This window comes from Berghia stephanieae, chromosome 1, assembly GCF_034508935.2.
Source record: "Berghia stephanieae isolate SIO BIC M18660-M18661 chromosome 1, UCSD_Bste_1.3, whole genome shotgun sequence".
Taxonomy (NCBI): Eukaryota; Metazoa; Mollusca; class Gastropoda; order Nudibranchia; family Aeolidiidae; genus Berghia; species Berghia stephanieae.
This window is the reverse complement of record NC_088360.1, coordinates 47,609,548-47,634,106: the sequence shown is the minus strand read 5'-3', so window position 1 is coordinate 47,634,106 and position 24,559 is coordinate 47,609,548. Positions and strand designations below refer to the sequence as shown.

At 35.2% G+C, this 24,559-nt stretch overlaps 1 protein-coding gene across 1 annotated transcript in view; it reads left to right on the top strand.

Moving 5' to 3' along the window:
* The first annotated feature begins 3,201 nt into the window (after nucleotides 1-3,201).
* Nucleotides 3,202-24,559, top strand: part of LOC144976549 (uncharacterized) — a 21,560-nt gene continuing 202 nt past the window's right edge. The window contains exons 1-5 of the mRNA XM_078920845.1: nucleotides 3,202-3,220; nucleotides 4,996-5,144; nucleotides 18,254-18,302; nucleotides 21,255-21,401; nucleotides 23,295-23,546. Of these exons, the coding sequence (XP_078776971.1) occupies nucleotides 3,217-3,220; nucleotides 4,996-5,144; nucleotides 18,254-18,302; nucleotides 21,255-21,401; nucleotides 23,295-23,546 (601 nt within the window). The 5' untranslated portion in view covers nucleotides 3,202-3,216. The remainder of the gene's footprint in view (nucleotides 3,221-4,995; nucleotides 5,145-18,253; nucleotides 18,303-21,254; nucleotides 21,402-23,294; nucleotides 23,547-24,559) is intronic.

Genomic DNA, 24,559 nt, shown 5'->3' with positions numbered 1-24,559 from the left:
CTGACCCGGAAACGATCTACTCGACAGCTGCTGACCTGCCTACTTGAAAATCTATAAATTAGTATTTTTAGGAAATAGAAATTGTAGTCGCCGTCAACTTTACAAATCAACAATTTATCCTCACAGGGTTTCAATAACACTTCAAAATCCTTGAAATATGATTCAATAGTCTGATGTCACGTCAGCCCAGCAACCAGCTGCTTGGTTCTAAACAAAGAAAATCGGTATTTTTTATTCTTCATGCTGGCAAGAACTTTTTCACATGTCATGTGATCAGAATGTATAAAAGTCAAAACATGATCAGATTTATGATGTTTTTCTCCTCTGGATACACTCTATGCTCGTCTGAGAAGTATTTCATAAGGGCGTCCGCCATTGTTCCGATAGTTCAGAGCCAGTTGCTAAATTACTATGCGTCATTACGAGAGAAGTGACGTCATGACTGTTGAAGCGTATTCCAATTCCCCTTTCGGAGTCCCATTCTCGCCCGCATAATACCGTTTTCAGCTGATTGGTCCCATTTGTTTATTCATGACTCATCACATCAAAACGGTATCATGCTGAAATCAATTTTTTTTTTTCCAGAAATAATATGACATGTAGGCTAGGTTTATATGTTTTATGGAATCAAATCAAAGTATTCTTATTTACAGGTCTGATAACCCAATTTTTATGAGCTCGTTGTTGTGGACATACCCGCAACCAACGCAAAATATAGAAGGAAAAAGTTTAATTAGTGCCCCGAGAACCGATTGAGTCCAATTTCTTGAAATACGAGTATTCCAAATTTCATATTTCTTACCATTTTAACTTTAAGTTCACATTTTTGGCAGAGTGTTCATCTTGAAACAATACCGGAGTTAGGCTGAAAGCCACATAATTTGTAAAAATGCTGTAGACCAACAACAGAGGAATGTTAAGTTCTCACTTTATTCTCTGTGAGGTTGAGACAGAGATGCTCTTCATTCACATTTCACACTGCTTTCGATGGCTTATTTGTCGGTGAACTGGGATGTGAAATAAGGGACAGTGATGCTTCTCTTTCAAATTCCAATTTTTATTATAATATATGGTTTTTATTTGATTTTGTTTTTAGTTGTCTTCTTTTTTCTTTTCTTTTTTTTTTCTTTTTTTTTTCTTTTTATTTTTTTTTATTATTATTATATTATTATTATTATTTATTATTATTATTATTATATTATTATTATTATATTATTATTATTATTATTATTATTATTATTATTATTATTATTATTATTTATTATTATTATTATTATTATTATTATTATTATTATTATTATTATTATTATTATTATTATTATTATTATTATATTATTATTATTATTATTATTATTTATTATTATTATTATTATTATTATTATTATTATTATTATTATTATTATTATTATTATTATTATTATTATTATTATATTATTATTATTATTATTTTTATTATTATTATTATTATTATTATTATTATTATTATTATTATTATTATTATTATTATTATTATTATTATTATTTTTATTATTATTTTGTTTTTGTTGCTGTTTTCTTAAATTTTCTATAACTTTTTTTTGGGTTGGTTGAAATGTGAATGGACGGAATGAAAAAAAAAGACATAGTGCTTTCACAATCCATCTTCATTTTGTCCAACAAAATTGATGGCATGTGGTTTAACACTGTTCCTCTCTTTTGTTGTCAATATAATTGTAACCAACACATATAAGACTATCTATAATTGTTAAATTTATTGTCTTTTTATTAGTGAGGGAATGATAGGGAGAGAGAAAGAAAGAGACAGAGAGAGACAGACAGACAGACACACACACACACACACAAACACACACACACACACACAGAGTGAGAGAGAGCGAGAGAGAGAGAGAGAGAGAGAGAGAGAGAGAGAGAGAGAGAGAGAGAGACCCAAGCATCTGTCTGTTGGTCTAAAATAAATAATAAACCGCCAAGTTGTGTCAGCTTTATCCATTCTAAAGAATGATATAAAGCATATATTTCTCGACACACCACGCACTATTAGTGCATTTGTAAACACCTAACAAAGTTCATTATTTTAATACCTAAAACCTTGTACGTCTGTTAGGAACAATTAATGACATTTAAACGACAATATTAGTACTGTCCAATCGCCAACCCTCTAGCACTATTTCTTATTTTAAAAATAATAGACGACCAAAAAAAATAATACAAATAGTATAATCGGTTACTCAGAAATAACAAGGATCGGGTTATTAAGGACAGTTATTACATAGAACAGTTTAAAATGTATAACCAAAGACTCCAAGAGTATTAATCACTTCAAAAATGCAATCATCGACAGAGAGCTCCATAATGTAAAATATGAAGTTGATGGATACGTTTTCAATTGATATCATTTTGATTGTTTATGATGTAAATCATTATCATAAATATAATCACCAGGGAATTTTTGATCCGAACCTGGGTTGTTTTGTTTTTTTCAAATGTATTTAGGGCCCTTACAGTGATATATTATTATATATTATTAAAGGGGTATCCTAAAACTATTCTTGGCCTCTTGTGTTTGAAATTTCGTAATCGTTCCTAATCCGTCGCTACCAAGGTTGCAAAGTACGAGTATTTATTTAGAAATTACTCTCTAACCAAAGCACAATTAATCCAATAACAACAATATCATATTAAGCCCATAATTGAACTCTGTTTTTAATCCTGCTAATGTTGTATGCAAATAGGTTTGATATAAAAACAAACCGTGATTGGCAAACACTATTTTTTGTGTGTGTTTTGGTCAAGCAAATAAATTTCGGAGTTGACGTTAATATTACTACCACTTCAGGTTTTAAAAGAACTATAGTAGATACCTGCATATATTATCTATTTATGGCGGTTTGTTGATTGTAAAATGTATTTTTTTCATCCATCAAAGCTTTGAAGTAACAAAGCCTCCAAAATGTCATCAGATTTGCAATTATTCTGAAAACCACCCAACCCAGTTCGTGGTCTCTTTGATTTTAGCCGAGTTGACCTTTAACTCATACCTTTCTATGTGGAAAGACGACAGCAGGGGGCTACAGCAGCGCTGACCTAACAAGTTTGCATATTCAATGATCTGCTATATATAGACGTGGTTAAAATTAGATCGGCTCATCTTCTTCAACTTTCAAATTTGTTTGTCTCTCACTGTTGCATCGCACTAGTCACTATCAAAATATCAAAATGAGTGAGTATCCGATTTGTTTTATGTAAGATAATCGTAAAACGACGTAAGTCAAGTTAATGCCTTTTTTAGTTACTAGATAGTTGTTCATTCCTGGTTGTTGGGGGGGGGGGGGTGTTTTTTTGTTTTGTCTTTTTTTTTGCTTTTTGCTGCTGATTTTGTTGTTGATTTTATTTCTGTTTCGTTTTAGTTTGGTTTACCTTGGGTTGTTTTGTTTTTATTTTGTTGTTTTTTTTTTTCATTTTATTATTTTATTAATTTATTTTTTATTTTTTTATTTATTTTTTTTTGGGGGGGGGGGGGGGGGTTTGGAGTTTTTTCATAGAGGGGTGGTATATATATATATATATATATATATATATATATATATATATATTATATATATATATAATTATAATTATATATATATATACATATTTCTTTTTCGGTCTAAAGCATCACAAACTCTACCTTCCTACAATGTTTGAAATGATCATCATTAAGGGGAGCAACTCCTGTTGGATCACATCTTCTGCTTTCAATAAACTTCCACAAATTTTTATTATGATTTTCTTCCAGGGGAATCGTTTGAGAGATGTGATCTAGCGTTCCTGGAAATTACCTTTTTTTGGGAACTTGATGCTCGATATATAAAACAAGACGGTTAGAAATTTTGTTCCACAAGGATTGAACATCCTCAATATCCTTTTGTAAAATAAATCTAGTGAATTATCGTGTTTCATTAGGCAAAGCAGACATGTTTGTTTTTCTCCATATCGTCACTTTGTCTGGGATCGTATTGACCTACTCTCTCAAAGTGTACTGTATGCGACATGATACCATGGTCATTCAGTCCAGGAATAGCAAAAGCATTCTAAATGAGATTAGGTCTGTTGGTAAACAACAAATCAAGCTGTGTACTTTCCCTGGTTGCTTAACAAACCATTTGAAATATTCAAATATCTGGAATTAGATTAATAAAGAGGTAATTAATAGTTTTTGGGTTTCGATTATCGGTAATTTCTTCATCAATCCAGTCGATATATAGAAAGTTGAATTGAATCTCTACCTAGCCATAATATGTTTGTTGCTGTTCTAAAGACAGTTTACCAGATCTTCAGTTTGACTCTCAGTAAAGAATGTCTGGGTCATCTCTATATTGAGCCGATTGTTAACTGTCGTAAATTTTGCTGATTTTTTTTTATTTGGACAAATAATGCTTCAAATTCTTTGTTTCTTCGTGAGTGTCATAAATCGTGAGACTTTTTTTTTTTTGAATATTAAGGAACATTTCTGTGTTGTTTACATCTTTCGTTTAGCATCCGATGACGGTTTCAGCTTGAGCAACGCTTAAATCTGCTTTAAAAACCCGCATTTTCACAATTCATTGTATGCCATGCTGACTGTAATTTTTGTATAGTCTAGTAATACTTTAGCAATGTGAATTTTGTTTCCATGTTTAATTTTGACTACCAATGTTCATTATGTAATTTATTATCTGTAAAATGTTTTGAGATGTTTGTTTTATGGGAAGAGCCCAACAAATGTCATTTTTTAAAGACTTGGCAATATTCGGGCACTTAGGCAAAAGGCTTGGAAGTTAATAACTACTCATAGAATTTTTTCATCATCAACTGTTGTTAAAAATATTGTTATTATTTTTTAAAATTCTTTTTACGATTATTTATGCCTCTGCTTCTCCTCTTCCAATTCTTTCGGTATTTCGTGTGTCTAGACAACGTTAAGCACTTATTTATTGCAAAACTAAGTATATTTCATTGGTATCTTTTCAATTCTAGAATCCATGTATCTGGCTTCTTTTGTCCTGTGTCTTGACCTCATTGTTGCTGGTAAAGAAGGAATGGCTCCTTCAGTAGTGGAGGTTGAGAAGTCCCTGGATCCTGACAATGCTGGTTCAACACTCGCCTCCACAGGATGTGCGACACAGGTAGGTGAATTCAGTTTTGAAAATATCTAAAAGTATGGAGCTGGAACTGATGTATGATATAGATAATGTAATATGTACTTCAAAGTGTCTCTTTTGTCTTGTCTTGTCAGTAAGTCGCAACTTCGTGCACCGAACAAAGGGACGTGCCTACGCCTTCGTTTTGGTTTTATCGATTTCTCTGTCAAATTCAATTTGACCAAATGTTTTTGTTGATATTTTCGGATGGTGCTTGGGGAAAAAAATGAGTTGAGATGAGCATTAACTTGTGACTGTGGGACCTGGTATGGGTGCTATTTTCTTTCGTTTGGAATAAGGGTATCAAATGGAATTGTTGTTAATTCCTGACGGACCTCAACAAGACGAGCTCTAAACACAGTGTCGAGGTTTTATTATATTACACACATATTCTTTAAATTTGTGATGTACTGAAGATATCATAATGAGAAATTTGTTGATGGTATCGTAAGGGTGGTACCGCACTAGGACAGGACTGTCCCAGGACACACCTCGCGTATCGCTTGCGCAAATGCATTATCAAAATGGATGAAAAAGAGGTTGCATATTTCTGTGCTTTACTGCGTAGAAAAAAAAAGACAAATGGAAAGGGAAAACAATATTGAGTGCATCCTTTAATGACCCAATGATTGCTCAAGGGCCAATTCCATAGACTATGGTGATCTCCGAGATAATCCTAAAATATTTTTCTTGGAATCACATCACTTTACCCAAGGGCAAATGAGTACCAGTTCGCTGATGAAAGTAATATTTGACAGACTAGCGTCCTTTCAAGAGGATAATAGAGGGTCTGCATGGCTCGGCGGTAAGGTCTTTGTTTAGTACCCGAAAAGGTATCAGGTTCGATCACTGCTCTGTGTGGCCTTGAGCAAGTCACCTCGCGCTAGCTTAATTTGCGGCGCTGCATTGCGGCTGACGCCTGTGTTATTCCAGTCTTTCCTTGGAATAGACCCTCGAGAAAATTTTCCCCTATGGCATGAATAAAGGGAATTAAAAAAAAAATTTTAACTGTTATCTGTCTGCTCAACGTTACAGAAACATGGATAAGTTCCGGGTCTATAAGCTTAGGAGGTAGGATGGCCGAGTGGTTGGCGCGTTGTACTCTGGACTTAGTGGTTCTGTGATCGATTCAGACCGAAGCCAATTTGTACTTTCCAAGAGCATGACAATTTACTCCAATCACTCACTCCATTCAGGTGTAAAAGGGTACCTGTCAAGCTGGGATAGTAATCTGCGATAGACTATTGTCCTGTGCAAAGGTTTTCAAACAAATAGTTAATTGCCCGCTTCACGCTATTGAAATCAGGATAACTCCTGCACCATTGGCTACAAGACTCTAAAGAACAGTGAGCCCAAGTGGCCCAGAAGGACTTACTTAAGGACAAAATATTTTCATTGAGAATTCCGAAATAAATAACGATAAAGATAATTGATCCCACAGGTTACCGAATAGATGTGCGACCGGTTTTAGACACGTTACTGCTGTGTCAAAAGTGTGACACTTCTTTAATTATATTTATAAACATACGTTATTAAATTGCCAAAAGAATTTATGTTGCTATGCATTCTGTGGTTTCATCACATAGAATTATTTTTTTCATTGTTCTTGCTTTTTTATATTCAGAATTGAAATAAATAAATAAATAAATAAATAAATAACAATATGAAATTGAATGAAAGCTTCAGTTTAATATACGAAAACAGATAAAATGGACGTTTCGGTCCTTTATCAACAAAACAGGATGAATGAAACACTACAGACGGATGAGATAATGCGGCAGTGGCGCTACAAAAACATTGGTGGGCAGGAAATTGTATGCTACTTTGTGTAAAATAGAGCAATAGAAATTTATAAAAGGTGCGTAATTAATTAAATCAAAAGAGAGGAGGCGGGGAGGAACTGTGTAATGCAGTATAGATAGTGAAATAAAATAAAGTGTGGACTATTGTTGGAAAATAAATACAGTGGAATTGGAAATAAATACAAAATATAAGGGATGTAGGTATTAGTATACTCAGCAAATTGAGCTAGGGCGAGGTGACTTGCTCAAGGCCACACAGAGCAGAAGCGGGTGGTCGAACATGGTACCTTTCGAGTACGAAGCAAAGACCGTACCGCCGAGCCATGCTATTATCCTTTTGATATCCGTCAAAGATTACTTTCATCAACGAACTGGTACTCATTTAAACCTGGGTAAAGTGAGGTGATTCCAAGAAAAACATTTTAGGAATATCTCGGAGATCACATAGTCTATGGAATTGACTCTTGAGCAATCTTCAGGTTATTAAAGGATGCACCCAATATTGTTTTCTCTTTCCATTTATCTTTTTTTCTTAGTAGTAAAGCACTGAAATATGCAACCTCTATTTCATCCATTTTGATAATGCATCTGCGCAAGCGATACGCGAGGTGTGTCCTGGGACAGTCCTGTCCTAGTGCGGTACCTGTTTTGAATAGAAGTTTTCTTCAGTAGGACAGGACAAATTTGTCCTGGGACAGTCCTGTCCTAGTGCGGTACCACCAGAGGCTCTGTGACTTTTTATTTTTTTTGTGAACTAAACTCACGAATCGTGCGACACATACTCTTTAACTGAAGAACTTAGGCTGTAATAAACCGATTACATCATCTACGAAGATTGTTTCCGCCATTACACATTTTCAAAGTAGCAAGTTGTAGCAAAAACTCACTCAAATTGACAACTTTCAGGTAAGATGAAAACGTTTCTTGTCTTACGGGTTGCACGTCGTCCGTCCAGATTGACAAATAAGACAAATGTAACTCCTCTAACCGTAGAAATACATTGAGTGGCTTAAAACCGCCTCCTGGGGTCTAAATTTAGGCATTACTAGTGTCAAATCGCTGTTGAATCTCCAATGTGCCCTGAAAACAGGTTGGTCGATGAGGGAAAAACAAGTTCGCATATTCCTTCCCTTACTGACCAAACAATTTAAATTTAAAGCCCGACCAAACACCTTAAAACGTTTATATGAACAATTTTCCATTCTTAACATTATGAAATAGCGAAATCTATAAGATATTAAATGCAGAAAATAACTCTCCATTCCCAAATGAAAGCTCCGTGGAGTTCCGTAAGAGAGTAAGTTTATGCAAGATTACATAAGACGTTTAATGAAAAACATAATTAATATTCAAGCAAAGTTAACGACGCCGGTATACTTATTGGGGTTTAGGACCAGTTTTATGTCCAAGTTAATGGACTGGTCATTGTTTTGAGTGGTAGAAATTTACTTTATTGTGAATTTGTGTTAATTGGTATTTGGGAACAAATGCAACAGATTTTAATTAGTTTTGTTGTTTGAGCATGAAAACTGAAATGTATCAAAATAATATAATTTCATAAAAGTCGGGGTTTAGCATTAATATTTAGGGATTTAACGTTTCGAGTTGAGTATGATTCGCTTATACTTTTAGAGGGCCGGTTTTAGATTGACACGAGGCGGTCAAAATCAGTAGGAGTAGTTTGAAGGAATTATAGGCGGTTTACAATAGGGTATAAAATGGAATGTTCTGATAAAAACTTCACTTTTGGGTTGCACAATTTTGACTTGAACCTTTTCATGCTCACCGTCATTTTCTTTCATTTTTTGCACTTAAATTTTTTTGACATAATATTGTGTCTAAAATGTAAATTGTATTTTGTAAAGTAAAATAACATTATGATTGATTTTACGGATTTGAAATTTATGAAACTGATTGAATTATGACCATGCTATTTATTTGATTTGGGTTTCGAATTTATCACAACAATTAAGCAGTAAGATATGAAACTTGGAACCTGCACTTTGATTTGAATGTCTTGATGCTGTACATTCTATTATCATCATTGGCGCTTGAACTCTTATGTCATTATTAACATCAACAACACAATGCAAAAGAATATCGTTACAATCTATCAAAAAGCCACTATACTATACAGCCAGCAATATATGTGTGACTACAATAGCTCTCTTAAGATGTCGAAACATGTATTGTCTTTTGCACGTACATGCTTACAAATACATGTAGCCTTTCACACACACAAACACACACACACAGACACACACACACACACACACATATATATATATATATATATATATATATATATATATATATACATGACCTTAACACTTAAGTAGCCATTCTATATTTAGTCAGTCGAATGCAATAATCTTAGGTAATCCTAATCTTAGGTAATCCTTTCATGTGTGAGGCTTTTACCGCGATTTTAATATCATCGGCGTTCAATGCGATTTACATCTATATGGCTCGCTCTTTAGAAAAATAAGTCGCTATGGCTTGATTTGCCATAAAAAAAAGTTTTGACTAAATTTATCTAAAGATTTGTGAGTAAAATCTGCATTTATTACACTATATATAGTATTCCAATACAAAAATGTCAGCTTTCCTAGAATAGCCTCTTAACATGACATTAATCAGGTTTATTTTTCAAGGACTTTAAATTGTTTTGTATTCATTGTCCAGTCCAATTGCCTAAAATCCATTTTTTAAAAGAAATTAAAGGTTTAATCTTTGTCACATGATTTTTTTTTTTCGTGGTAAATATTACTTTCATTGTCATTACAATGGCGTTTTCTATCACAAGACTCACTATCTATGCATAAAACAACTGTTATTTATTATTTCCCACATACACACATATAAACACACACACACACACACACACACACTCAAAGTACACATAAAATACGCAAAGAATATTCCAGGATTTATTTACAGATAATTGATGCGTCTTTCTTAATAAAGTATGAATTAATTGTTTGTATAACAACCCTTGACATGGAATAATTGAAGTACACAAGGGTGTTTCGTTCTATATCAGTACTGTAAATTACTTAAATGTTTGTAATATTCTAAAAGATTCATTAATTTGTCTTTGAGAATCAATTCTGTAATTCTACCTAACAATACGTTAAACTAATATTATGTCTGTAACTTTTAGTTCTAGGTTCGTTTCTATTGCCTTTGATAAATGACGGCGATGTCGCAAAATTCCACTTTTCTAGAACTTAAATTAGCGATAGAAATGTGTTAACTAAGATAGTAAGGGGGTGGGCTATTTATGTTGGAATTTTCTCGAGTAAACGAGGATAAAGATCACCCTGACCAAAGCATTTTGTTACACCCTGTATTACTAACAATAACTTTATTATCCGAAACATAATTACCATGATATAATTCCTATCTCCTTTATTGCCAACGAATGGGGTAGTATAAGTGTGGTCCTCATTTACAAAAACAATACTAGATATTATTGCTGTTATTATTATTATTATTATTTATTATTATTATATTATTATTATTATTATTATTATTATTATTATTATTATTATTATTGTTATTATTATTATTATTATTATTATTATTATTATTATTATTATTATTATTATTATTATTATTATTATTATTATCATATTATTATTATTATTATTATCATCACTATCATCATCATCATCATCACCATCATCATCATCATCATCATCATCATCATCACCATCATTATATTATTATTATTATTATTATTATTATTATTATTATTATTATTATTATTATTATTAATATTATTGATTCTCATTATTATCGTTATTACTGCTTTCGTCATCGTCATCCTCCTCCTCCTCCTCCTCCTCATCACCATCATCATTATTATCATGATGATGATGATCATCATTATTATTATTATTATTATATTATTATTATTATTATTATTATTATTATTATTATTATTATATTATTATTATTATTATTATTATTATTATTATTATGATATTATTATCATTATTATTATTATTATTATTATTATTATTATTATTATTATTATTATTATTATTATTATTATTAGCTTAACGACCCACAGGAGTTTCCACCTCATTGGCCGTCTTGTTATTGTGTTCGATGGTTGTAATGAGCGATAATTTGCGTCGGGTTATTGATTGAGAGTATTTTTAACAACAAAGAGACCATAACAATTTTGGGTTATCGGACCAGCAAATAAGAGAGGCAGCTCAGTTTGTCAGCGGCCTGTGACAAAGAGGTTAGTTACTTGGGTTTCCAAATACGTTGGTACTTGGTACACGTCGTCTCTCACACAGGTATCATTTCTTGTTTTTCATTGGACCATAATTTGTTTCATACTTGCTTCCCACTTCCCACTGTTAATTGTTGGCTTTAACTTTAATTACCATTTTGATATCACTTGGCGTGCTTGCAATTGAAGGTTAGTTATTAGTTATTAGTTTGTATGCGTGTGTCAGTTTGTGTTTAGATAGCCTAGTGTGCCGTGATATGAGAAAAAGACGCATAACGGGAAAACCTACTTTTTCAGGAAACGCAAAAAACTGTTTTACTTAATAACATTGTAACTATTGGCTCGAATCTAAAAGAATTTATAGGTAATTAAAGATATTTTTTTTTGTTATTTTATTCATGGAACTTGAAAACCAAAATATTTGTATCAACTGTGTAATTCACCAAAAGACCTTTTGCCAAATCCATGATTGAAAATTGATTGACACATGTCTTTGACAGATAGACGCAAAAATATTATGCGTCCATCGCACTTTCGGATGTGTATCCAGTGTGTGACAAACAGACGCATATTGTTTTTGCGTCTGTTTGTCATAGACATGGGCTAATTTAGCGGTAATGTGCATATTGATAAACAGTGTCATGTGAGCACGCATATCGCCCAATGTTAAGTTATAATAAGCAAAAACATCATAATCACAGGTCCCAAGAATAATCAGAAGAAACCAATCAAAAACATATAGGATATCAAGCTGAACATGCTTTATTATTTCAGAACAATCGCACCAGTCATGTAAATTTTCATAATATTTTCATTTGCAGTGATTTGATTAGCATTATTTGTATAACTAGTACTAACTCTCTTTCTCTCCCTCTTTCGTTATAGTTCACTAACATGGAGTTTGCTTTTGTAATCATTGCTAATATTATCACATACATATTATATTCCATCTCTTCTCTTTAGATAATGAATTGAATCATTACTTTGATGTTAAAATTGCATGCTCGTACACATTGTTTGGAAGAGCAACGTTTCCAACTAGTGAGTGAATGATGAAGGGACATTCACTTGTAGGATTTGCAAAGATTTTTACTCGTGGAGCTGGTTGGTAGGTCTATCCAGTACTTTCGTCTATTGGGGGGGGGGGGGCGTCAAACCCACAAGTTCTTTCACGATCTCATCCTTCTTGTAAATCCTACACCCCTGGATTTTGTACGAAACTTTGGCGTACAAACATATCCGCGTTTCAGAATGTCACATTCGTTGAAGGTATCTTCTTCAAAGCTATTTTGAAGAAGAGTGTCTTTGGTGACACTCGCCTGAATTCAGCACAAACAATCTTAGCTAGGTAGGGACGATTGTCAACTTTGCTCAACAGATAACTACTGACTCCAGAATCCCAGTTGGCAAAGTCATTAAACCTCAACGGCATTATCTGGGAGCCTGCTTCTACGATACATTGTTCAATTCATTGAGATCAAAGATTTTGCCGTCTTTCTGTCTCAGAACTCTTTGGATTCCGGCATTGGTGGAGTCAGCTGCCATAAAAGTATCTCCTGGCTCGAAATAGTTGATTGTGATGTTGCTTGCTTTTGTAGTAGTCTAATCATTTACAAGATGAAGGAACACAGTATAAAGGGTACAATTTATATTTTGGGCGCTACAGTTATCCAGTGAGAGTGTCACAGATTCGGCATCACGCTTATATATCTTTTCGTCCTAAAATTGATTCATTCCATATCACGGCAATGTCCTTTTCACTTTTTTGCAGCCCACTGGTGCAAATGTTTCATTGAATAAGACCAATCTGCTTGTGAAAATGATTCTGTTAAACTGATTCATTCTCGGCAGCAAAATTACTTTTTGCAGATCAGCGGCAAACACTGAATGGGCTGTGTTGGCGTTTTCGTTCTTATCTGCATCCCGTTGATACCTCTTTCTAGCATTTCTGTATCGTGTCCGATGGATGATTATTTCGGCACGCGGTTCACACCTTTCTTCACAGTTGCATAGTTGTTTGTGCAACAAGAAGGACTTACATTTTTCACATTCTTCTTGACCAAGTACAGCTTGTGAGATTTAAGTTCTTTAAATGCAGAATAGTAGAGTTTCTTTGATATGGATTTTCCAGTGACTGCGCAAAAGTTTTCGTGCATATCATTGATGATCAGATCAGATGGTAAATATCTCCTGAAAGGCGCGTACTCACGTCTATAATGAAAAATGTTTGCTTTATATTTCTCTATGTGTTCATGGATAATGCTGTGGTCAATCTTGTGCAAGGGACTATGACGTCCACAATTGTCAACAAGGGGTACTTCTATGACATTGTTTTCGTTAACACCGACATCCTTGAAAGCGCTCCTTATCAGTTTGCCATTATTAGCTTTGAATCCGAGAGTAGTAAGGAAGAACTTTTTGCACACGGGATGGAAGACTCCATCTTCCTGTCTCATTGTATATTTGCATGTACATGACTAGGCACTTTTCTCCTTGGAAAGAATGCCTTCGCCCTGATCTCTGCATTCTGTTTTACTTACCCAAGTCCCTACAAATTTGCGCTGGTCCTTCCAATCCTCTCCCCAAAACATCTGTTAAGCCCCCGTCGCTGGTACTCCAAGAATCTGTCACGGCATTTTTTGGAGCAGGTCGGCGAACAACCTTCCAAGACCGAATGCTTTTCTCTCATTCGCAAAAGCTTATGTATTTCCTAGTCTGCTTTTTGTATCGGCGTCTTGTGATTTCTCTCTTTTGAGTGAGTTGACACTGTCTCTATTTCTAGATCTGTATTTATTGTTTCACTCTGCTAGCATGGTCTCTATAATCGATGACACACCTGGAACATGCTCTCCTTCAGATATTTTTCCTAAACCGGTAAAGGATGCCTGCGTGGCCGTTTCGGACAATAAATACTCTTCCTCTTCAGCAAATGGAACTCTAGGGTCAGTAGTTTCGGCGATATATTTAGAAGCAAGTTCCAAATACATTTCAAATTCTGAGTCACTATCTAAACTTTGTTTCTCAATGGTAAATTCAACACAAAATCCATATCGTTTGCAATCTGCTTCTTTAATCTCAACAGCCAATTTACGTGCTTCTACTGCATATTTTCATATCGGTGTTGAGGTAAACCTATCTAGCTCGTCTCCTCCGTTTTTCTTGTTGTCCGTGGTTTCTTTAAATCTTTTCCTCTCTGCTTTTATGACACTCATACATCATGTAATTCCTTTTGATAGAGGTTTCACTGTTGATTTGAGCTAGCTGTTTCAATGGAATGTCAATATCTGAATCACTGGAGTCTGATTGTCATGATTTATTTAATCTGGGTTGGCTGAGGTGGAGGTACCGGTGACTCTTTTAGGGGTTAGATCATATCTGATGAAAGAGATATAAATATGGATATTCAAAAATTGAACGGGAGAGGACTTATCCATTAAAATAATCTTTATCATAAAGTAACGTTGTTATGATATGATATTGAGTTACAGTTGCTTGCCTTTCCCAAAAGAATATTGAAACAGGTTATTGAGGGCTAATTGGATGCATAGCTAGAGACTTATTGTCTCAGTAGTTAAGGTTTTCACTTTGATTCAGATGGTCCGACACAGTCCTAGGTTGGTTTTCAGTCTCGATCGTTTTTTTAATTTTTCCCACTGTCCTGATCCCAAGCAAGGGGGGGGGGGGGGTGCGCAGTTTGTTCAAATTTCAATGGAAAGGGGGGGGTGCGCACTTCAGTAGAAAGCCGGGGGAGATGGGGGAGGGGGTGTGTGTTCATTTTCACCAAAGAAGGGGTTTGACCGAAGAATTCAACCACAGCAAATTACAGGGACAGTATTTTGTCTATTTAAGAATGAATTTTAAGTTTAATAAGATCAAAAGGAGGGAGGGGAGGTTCGCGAAAATTCTGAAAATTAATGGATTGGGGGTGGGCGTCTATTTGATACACTATAATACTACTACTACTACTACTACTACTACTACTACTACTACTACTACTACTACTACTACTACTACTACTACTGATACTACTACTACTACTACTACTACTTCTACTACTACCACCACCACCACTACTACTACTACTACTACTACTTCTACTACTACTACTACTACTACTACTACTACTACTACTACTACTAATGTACATACAAATGCTTTGACTGCTACTACTAATACGACTACTACTTATTCTACAACTTATACTTTCATATTGATGATTAATATTAATAATTGTCATCATAATGATAATCATAAATATAGTACATGTAATAGCAATAACAGTAGTGCTATTAGCATGTAAATCAACATTTGTCTAAGTTAAATATCACAAACACAGATAAACCGTCAATAGCAAATAATCATTAAACATCTTCACTAATATATGACAAGTAAGTATATGATTATATACATAAAATCTTTGATCACTGGAATAGGAAAAAGATAAAACTCACCCGAGGAAATGAAGAATTCACACCAAAACAGCAAGTTACTCGTACGTCTTTGATGATTGACTATTTGATGAAAATTGGAGAACAATGATATGTTCTTTTCACCGTCACCAGTCGTAATACAAACGGACGCATATATCTTAATTTTTGGAGAGTGTCTTGGCAGAAAGTCGCATATCCGAAATGCGTCTTTTTGTGAAAGACAAATTATGTCATTCGGTGGACGAATAAGAGAAAAAGACGCATATTACAAAATGCGACCTTCTGTCATATCCACATTCAATATGCGTCGATCTGTCATTCCTCTAAACGAATTTAAACCAAATTAGGTCAAGTCGCATATTTTCAAAATGAAACAACTTTTTTATTTTCAACGATTGAGCTACCAAACCCAGATAGAAAAATGCGCCTTTCTCTCAAGTATGTGAATCCCAGAAAATGTCAATTTGACCTAGATACCGATATGCGTCTTTCTTCCCTATCACGGCACTAGTGTATTGATGGTATGCTTGTAAGTATTGATTGTATCCGTTTATGTACTGATGGTATGCGTTTGAGTAAGATACTCGCCAGTTATGTTCGTTAGATCAATCATACCAATACACAAAACTGTCTGTTACTTATGATTGAGAGAGTGAACGTTTTTCACTAGCGATCTAAAACCAATAACACAATGTTAAGTGACGCCATCTTTATTCAATATTGATGCTGTACGTTTAGCCAAAATGCTGGATATAACGTACCAACAACTAAAACTATGTGTAACCTTGAACGTTTATAGTATGATTAGGGAGAACTACTCATTAATATGGCTGGCTAAAAACAATAACAATGAGCTGAGTGACGTCAATTTCGTTCCATATATATATATATACATATATATATGATATATATATATATATATATATATGTGTGTGTGTGTGTGTGTGTGTGTGTGTGTATTTCTGAGTGCCAGATCAATCATGCCAATTCACTAATCTAATAATATATTGAGCTTTTATATAGCGTAATATCCACTTAACGTGCTCAAAGCACTTTACAAGGGGTCCCTGGTCAACAGCAACATTTAACATGTAGGACGAGACATGACGCCTGTTAGGCGATATTACAATTTTTCGGACAAAGACAACGCTGTTAACGGCCAGGTACTCATTTTACACCTGAGTACGGTGAGAGAATGTGAGTAAAGAGTCTTTTCCAAGGACTCAACTATGCGTCGAGCGAGGCTCGAACCCAGGACCTTCCGATCCGAAAGCGAGTGTCATACCACTAGACCACATAGCCGCATTACTATCCATTACTTTTTAAGTTTATCGTCTGGATGAGAGTGTTGCTCTTGAAGCTGGAAGAAATAAATAACAATACGAAATTAAACAGAAGCTTCAATTCATTAAACAAAGACAGATAATATGCACGTTTCGGGTTTTTCCTTTATCGAAAAAACACGATGAATGAAACACTAAGGACGAATGAGAATTATGAGCATGTCGTAGTTAAGGTGAATAAGCAAAACAATGGTGGGATAGGAAATTGAATGCTCCTTGATAAAGGGTAACTCAGAAACGTCCACAATATCTGTATTCGTTGAATAAATTGAAGCTTCATTTCATTTTGTATTGTTATTTTTTGTCTTAAAGAGAGAATAGGGTTCCAAAGTCGTGATATCACGTCCTCTTAATAACGCTCACAGCAACCAAAAGTGGTTCTCACATGGAAATTGGTAAAACTCTCCCTCTCCGAGCGATGTCAACAATCTGATGCAAAACATTGAACCATTTTAGCAAAGAAAAATTTGATCACTTTGATTTTTTTTAAAGCAACCACACGTTGTAAAGACCACAGCTTGGTTTTTTTTTTGGCATTGTGGAACCAGAAGTGCCGTTGCTAAGCAGGCGTGACGTCGCGCTTTTGGTCCCTATTTAGATAGTGAGAACTAATTACCCTACTAATAGCGGTCTAAAATGGCAACGAAGAGCTGTGTGATCTAATCGTTATTCATTCTATACAGTATCAAACTCATTATACAATAATTATATCCTTATGAACTGCAATGAAAATACATGGCCTTTTAGATTTAAAATTGGAGCTGGCGTTAGTACCGATTGTATAGTGGTGACTGGAGAGTATGCTGCTCCAATATCTTTTTTGAGCACTTTTCATTGCCGATTGTGCTTTGTATTTAGGGCGGTTTCTTTATCAAACTCTCGAGGCAGTTTTGAAGGTTCTTTGCTATGGCACTAACTACCACTAAAAGCCTTTATTCAATTCAAATTCCCAATGTCTTTGAGGTCATTTTAAGGCCTTGGTGTTTTGTGACCCTCTGCCTCTGCTCCATTCAGTCCATAACCACGACTTGTATTATATTGGGGGGGGGGGGGGGGGGTTAACGTCTATAAAACTTTATGTTCAAGCCCTATAAAAGTAACTTTTACATACCACACACACACACACACACACACACACATCACACACACACACATATAAATGTTTATATATATATATATATATATTTTATATATATATATATATATATATATATATATATATAATAATAATTGAACTCTTTAGCAATTAATATACTCCTTTCTGATTTAGGCAGACATTGACGTCAAACAAGGCACCATGGAAGACTACGAACGCATAGGTAAACTATTTATAAATTCATTGTTGGTAAAATAATGGAAAACACCATTTTTACAGTTCTCAAAGAACTACCTAAAGATGAAATTAAAGAAATAAGTACAGTCTCTCTTTCAAAATTTGGTAATCCCGTCCCCAAACCAGCTAAGTTATTGATACGCCTGTTAACTCTGGCTCGTCTGTGACGATTACAAGAACAAACATCTATCATCAATTTATCACAACTTGGACCCATAAGACATGAAGAATAGGGAAGAGAAGTGTGATGTCAACAAACTGGTTCATATCTCATTGAAAGTGTAAAACCACTCATCCGTGGGACTGAATAAATTGAGCGTTTATATAGCGCAATATCCACTAAACGTGCTCAAAGCGCTGTACAAGGAGTCCCTAACCAACAGCTACACTTGACATGTAGAACAAGACATGACGCCTGTTAGGCGATATTACAATTTTTTTTGGACATTTTACACCTGAGTACGGTGAGAAAATTGAATATGAAATAAAGAGTCTTTTCCAAGGACTCAACTTTGCGCCGGCTCGAACCCATGACCTTCCGATCCGAAGCGAGTGTCATACTACTAGACCACATAGCCTCACAAATACATACCCAACGTAAATGATCCTTTGGTTTCAGGATGATATCGTCCAACCAATACCCTTTGAAAATCCTAAAACAACATACAAGTTTTGGAGACATTTTTTACAAATTGTGACCTGAGACTAGTGATTTTTGCGTCTATCAAAGTTATCCAGGACATATACGAAGGAAATAAGACAGTGGTAAGGACGGCTGTTGGCTCAACTGAACCATTTAATGTAAGAGTAGGATTACACCAGGGATCTGCTTTCAGTCGTTCGCAATAGTAATGGACGTTATCGCAGAGCACATTCGGCGTGAGGCACCAATGATGATGTATGCGGACGACGTAGTACTTTCTGAACGATACAAGGCTGAAAAGGAGCTAGAGGACTGGAGACGGGTAATAGAAAGGAGGGGATTAAGGGCTAACCCGCACGGGAGACTATGGTTAACCCACTCCGGAGACTGATTCCGACGACCCAGCATTGCCGTCCTCTGCCGTCTTCCGGATAAAGACGTCGGGCACGGACGAAAGAGAAGAGCCGCTAGACCTACCCGTACCAAGCTCGAAAAAAAAACGGCAGAGAACGTCGGGAGCTTGTATGGGTAGATCTAGCGCTGTTCTCTTTGTTCTTAGTATTTTGTCCGCGCCCGACGTCTTTATCTTGAAGACGGCAGAGGACGGCAGTACCGGGTCGTCAGAGTCAGTCTCCGGTTTGTGTTAGCCCTAAGGGTAAGCAGATCGAAGACAGAGTATTTGTGCACCGGACAACAGACAGCAGGACCACCAATAAAGATAGAAGATGATGTGCTAGAGACAAACCAAGTCAAATACTTAGGAACAACTCTACAAGAAGATGGAGGCAATGAAATGGCGGTTAAGAAGAGGATCCAGAAAGGCTGGAATAATTGGAGGAAGGTAACTGGAGTTATGTATGACAAACGAATCTCCGCAAAGCTGAAGAGAAAAACATATACATTTGTTCTAAGACCAGCAATGTTGTATGGACAACAGCTACGACAAAGAGAAAAGATAAAGAAGTTGAGGTGATAGAAATGAGGATGTTGAGATGATCACTTGGCAGGACAAGAAACGATAAAGTGAGAAATGAACGAATTCGAAGGTTGACTGAAGTGAAGAATGTATCAACAAAGATATGAGAGAAGATATATTGAAATGGTTTGGACAGGAGACGAGAGAGGGAGTACGCGGGAAAGAAAGTATTGGATATACAATTAGCGTGAAAGAGAAAAAAGGACGTCCGAAGACTAGACGGGTGGATAAGGCAAAGGACGATATGAACGAACTGGGCCTGGAGGAAGATATTAATATGAACCGAGATGCATGGAGATGTGACATTCATTGTGGTAACCCTGTAAAAAGCGGGATAAGCTGAAAGAAGATAAAGAATCTATCGAACCTTCAGGAAAGCCATTCACGGCATGTCTTTCTACCAAACAAAACATGCTCAACTTGATGTGCATTTTTAATAGAGCCAGTTTAGTCAAACTACTAAATAGATCACATAGAGCTAAGAGTTTCAAACCTGTAACATGCCTACAAAAAGTTTTCATCTCATTTCTTTTTTAAGTTAGGTATTTTCGCTACAATATTAGTATTATGAGTTTGAAACAGCGCGGTAGTGAGGGAGGGGGAAGAGCAAAGTTCTGCAATCAGTGTCACTCACGTTGGCAATGTTACTTGACTAAGTCACAAGACAAGACTTTCAAAACCTGCTTAATCGCATTTTCATCATTCAGAGAAAGCTACAAATTTTTGCCATTAATTTAGTGAGTTAAAGAGGAAAATACTTGTCTGGTTTGCCTCATAGAATAAAACCCTGAGTGTTCTGAAACTTTGACATTATACGGTAATTCTAGGGTGTCCAATAGAATGTCTGAGAGTTTAACTCATTTTCTATCTGGATGTGACGTAGCAGGTTTGAAAAAAAAATTCAAATAAAAATGAAGAGTATTTAATGTCTAAGTGCGGCTTTGTGGTCTTGTGCTATGACACTAACATTCGGATCGGAAGGTCGATCCTGGGTTCTAGCTTGGCGAATAATTGAGTCCTTGAAAAAGGCTCTCTACTCACATTCTCTCAGCGATCACGTGTAAAATGAGTACCCGGCCGTTAACAGCGTTGTCTCTGTCGGAAAAAGATTGTACTGTCGCCTAACAGGCGTCATGTCTTTTTCTACATTTACATGTTTGCTGTTGATCAAGGTCCCTTTGTAAAGCGCTCTGAGCGCGTTTAGTGGATATTGATCTATATAAAATCTTAAGTTTTTAAAGTATATTTTGCAAGCCATTAGTGAATCTTTCTCCGTAATTTTTGATCCCGTCAACGAATTCTCTACCTGTTTGTTTCAGCTTATAAGATATTATTCGATAACTTTGACGGAGACAAGGATGGCAAAATTGAATTCAACGAATTTGAAACAATGATGCAGAAGTTGGGAGAGGGGGAGTTTTCCCACCAAGCTCTTGCGGACTCGTTCAATGCTCTTGACAAGAACAGTATGTATACTTTTTAAAGTATTTGGTTGATATGTAGTTTAAACATGGTTGTGAAAAAATTGGGAAAGTGTTTATGCTAAAGTGTTCGACAAAAGAGAAGTTACAATATATTCTTGTCATATTAGTAAATTGTTTCCTCCTGCATTAAAGCAATCAAATAAAAAATAAAAATAACTATCGTGTATTAGAGACTTCTTATTGATAAAATCAGAATAAATTCATGACAAAGCAGTAAACATTGGAGGATTGGTTGTCATAACTTGTAAAACGTGACCTCCAAAATAGCCCCAAAAGATATATAAATATTTTATTCTATTTGTCAATACCGTAACTGTTTTTAGACATCCTGTATTGTTTCAAGAGGCTGGTTATAAACAATATATGGGACAATGCTAATTGAAAACTAATCTCTATTTGAATATAAAAAATAGACAAAATGTCATCAAAATTTGTTTTCTTTTTACTAAATTGATCAACATTTACATAGACTTTGAACGCCAAATAGGTATCCTGAAATAAAAAAAAATATTTCTCATGAAGCACTCAATGTTTTTTTTTTTGAGTTGATGGAATTGCTTTCAAACGTAGGATGCCGTTTTGCATGCTCATAAAATATTCTTAAGTCTGAATTCATTATTTCCTAGTTTTGGGGTTGATTAAATTAGTTTGTATTGCGCCATAACACTCTCCTAGAGTTGAGCATCATTAGGCGATAAAATATCTTTAATAATTCAAAAACCTTTAGCGAATCCTATAGTAAGTGTTATTTGAATTATGAAAGCTGTTTTCATCCATTATGTGGTTCTCTGCAGTAGGCGTTGTTGGTTATAACTTTCTATATTTCTCCAGCGTTTCTATTGACCATAACCGAAACTGACATAACGTGGACATATTATTTGCAAATCAGATAACTGAACATAAAGATCTCAGACAATTCTCATTTTATCCCAGAACCTTCACATATTGGAACAATTTACCGCGGGGAATTACATCTGCAATCACTTGAGATTTATTTGCAGAGGCTTTTAATCACTGCTGAATTTTCAATTTAATGTTCTTGTTCGTGTCTAAATCTTCATGAGTGAAGGTGGACATTCACGGGAGATTCCGATTCCGGTTCCGATTTTACATTGGAAGCATCAAAAGTGGTCAAAATACTAAAACAAGGAAAGCTCGTGGATGTACAAACATAAATATGACGCACTAAAATAAATATATATAAAGTCAAACCGTCAAACCTCTATTTCACCCATAATGTTAGAGCTCACTTTTGAAACGAAATGCCGTGTAATCAGAGAGAGTATATTTGTATATATTTCAGAGGTATGATTAACGGATTTTTGCATTCTGTGTTTAGATTTCCAACCCCTTCCTAGTACCCGAACTCCAAAGATCAAGTAACGATATATCTCACTTTCTAACGCAGAGCCCAGGAATCTAAATTATAGCGAGGCATGACGTCAATTAAAACAGAAATTGTGCGATAGGACATTAACAAGAGCAGAAACATTCCCTCGTATGTCTACTAAGACAGAAACAGTACGATAGGATGTCAACTAAAACAGAGAGTATGTTATAGTAGGACATCAACTGAAACAGAGACTGTGCGATAGCCGTACGTTAACTGAAACAAAATAGGTGCGATAGAACGCCAAAACAGTAACGTAAGACGTCAACTTAAACATAAATAGCGAAATGTGAAGACTATTAAACAGAAGAAAATCTAGACAGTGCGTCAACTAAATCAGCCCATAATTTCCTATATATCAATTGAAGCTGTGTCTAATACTAATATGAGGTAGATGTCTAAATGCAATTAATCATTTAACTACCTCCATTGCAATTTAGCGATGTCGCTGACTTAAAACATTTCTATTTCTTCTAATTCATTAGAAAACCGCTGTATTGACTTTGATGAATTCATGCGGCTCCTAGACATGGGTACGAACGTTCTCTGTTTGCCATCGTTGCGTACCATATTTGAGAAAGAGTTCAAAAAACATGATCTCAATGGAGATGGCTTTCTCACTAAACGTGAGCTACAATTCGCCGCCATGGGACTGAGCAATTTTATGAGCAGTGATCAAGCTCAGACACTCATCGACAAGATGGACTACAACTCGGATGGCAAGGCTGACTTCAACGGTAAATAACATTGTTGTTATTGGTTGTTTGGCTTTAATAAGGGGATGGGGTTAAAGCTCAGTTTCAACAATCTTATTTAAAAGATGGTATATTCGTTGTTAGGGCTGAGTGCAAATTATAGGCGCTTCTTTTCACTAAAAAAGAAAACCTTTTGTTCTGTGTTGTCGGAAAATATTTACTCCAAAAAGATGATTTTTTTATATATCTAAAGAGCAACCGGGACAAATTGTTGCGGTTTTAATTCAAATTGACCGAAGGATGGATTGATTGTGGCTTGTATATCATTTAGCTTATCTCTCAACTTAATTTTAGCCACAATCGCTCCATCCTTCAGCCAATTTGAATTAGAACCGCAACATTTTCTTAAATGGTATACACGCCTTCGGGCGATTTTTCCAACATGATCGAATCAAATAGTCGGGACTGCTGGTTATAACACAACACAAAATATCCGCCTCTTTTTATTTTGGTCACGAAATTTTACTTTTTATATCGACGGATTGAGATACACACAACTTGTCCAAAAATGTCTCATTTCTTAGACGTCTCATTACTTTTGGACAAGATCAGGATCATCTGAATCTGACGATAAATAAAGTCAACGTTTCGACAATGATAAGTAGACGTCTGGATAGCCAGTTGGTAGAGCACATATCTTCCCACATCTCGATCCCGGATGTCGAGTTGATCTGTTAGATCTGGCGGAAAGTACTTTGCGATGTACTAGCGTCTTATCCACAGTGTAGCAAGGAATTGCTATTGTCTGTTCAAGTCTATAGAAACCGGAATAAACTCCGGCTCTTTGGGCCTTATGACTGTGAAGAACTACTAAACAGTGCAGTGACCGTGTCATTTAATACAAACCAACATTTTGCCTATCACGCCAACATGTAGTGTTTAACATATGCTTTAACTTCATATGGACTGGTCAGTGTTGTCCATAGCATGGTGAAAAACTGTGGAAGTTTGCTTTATGAATGTATGTGCATATACTTTATGTTAATGAATATATT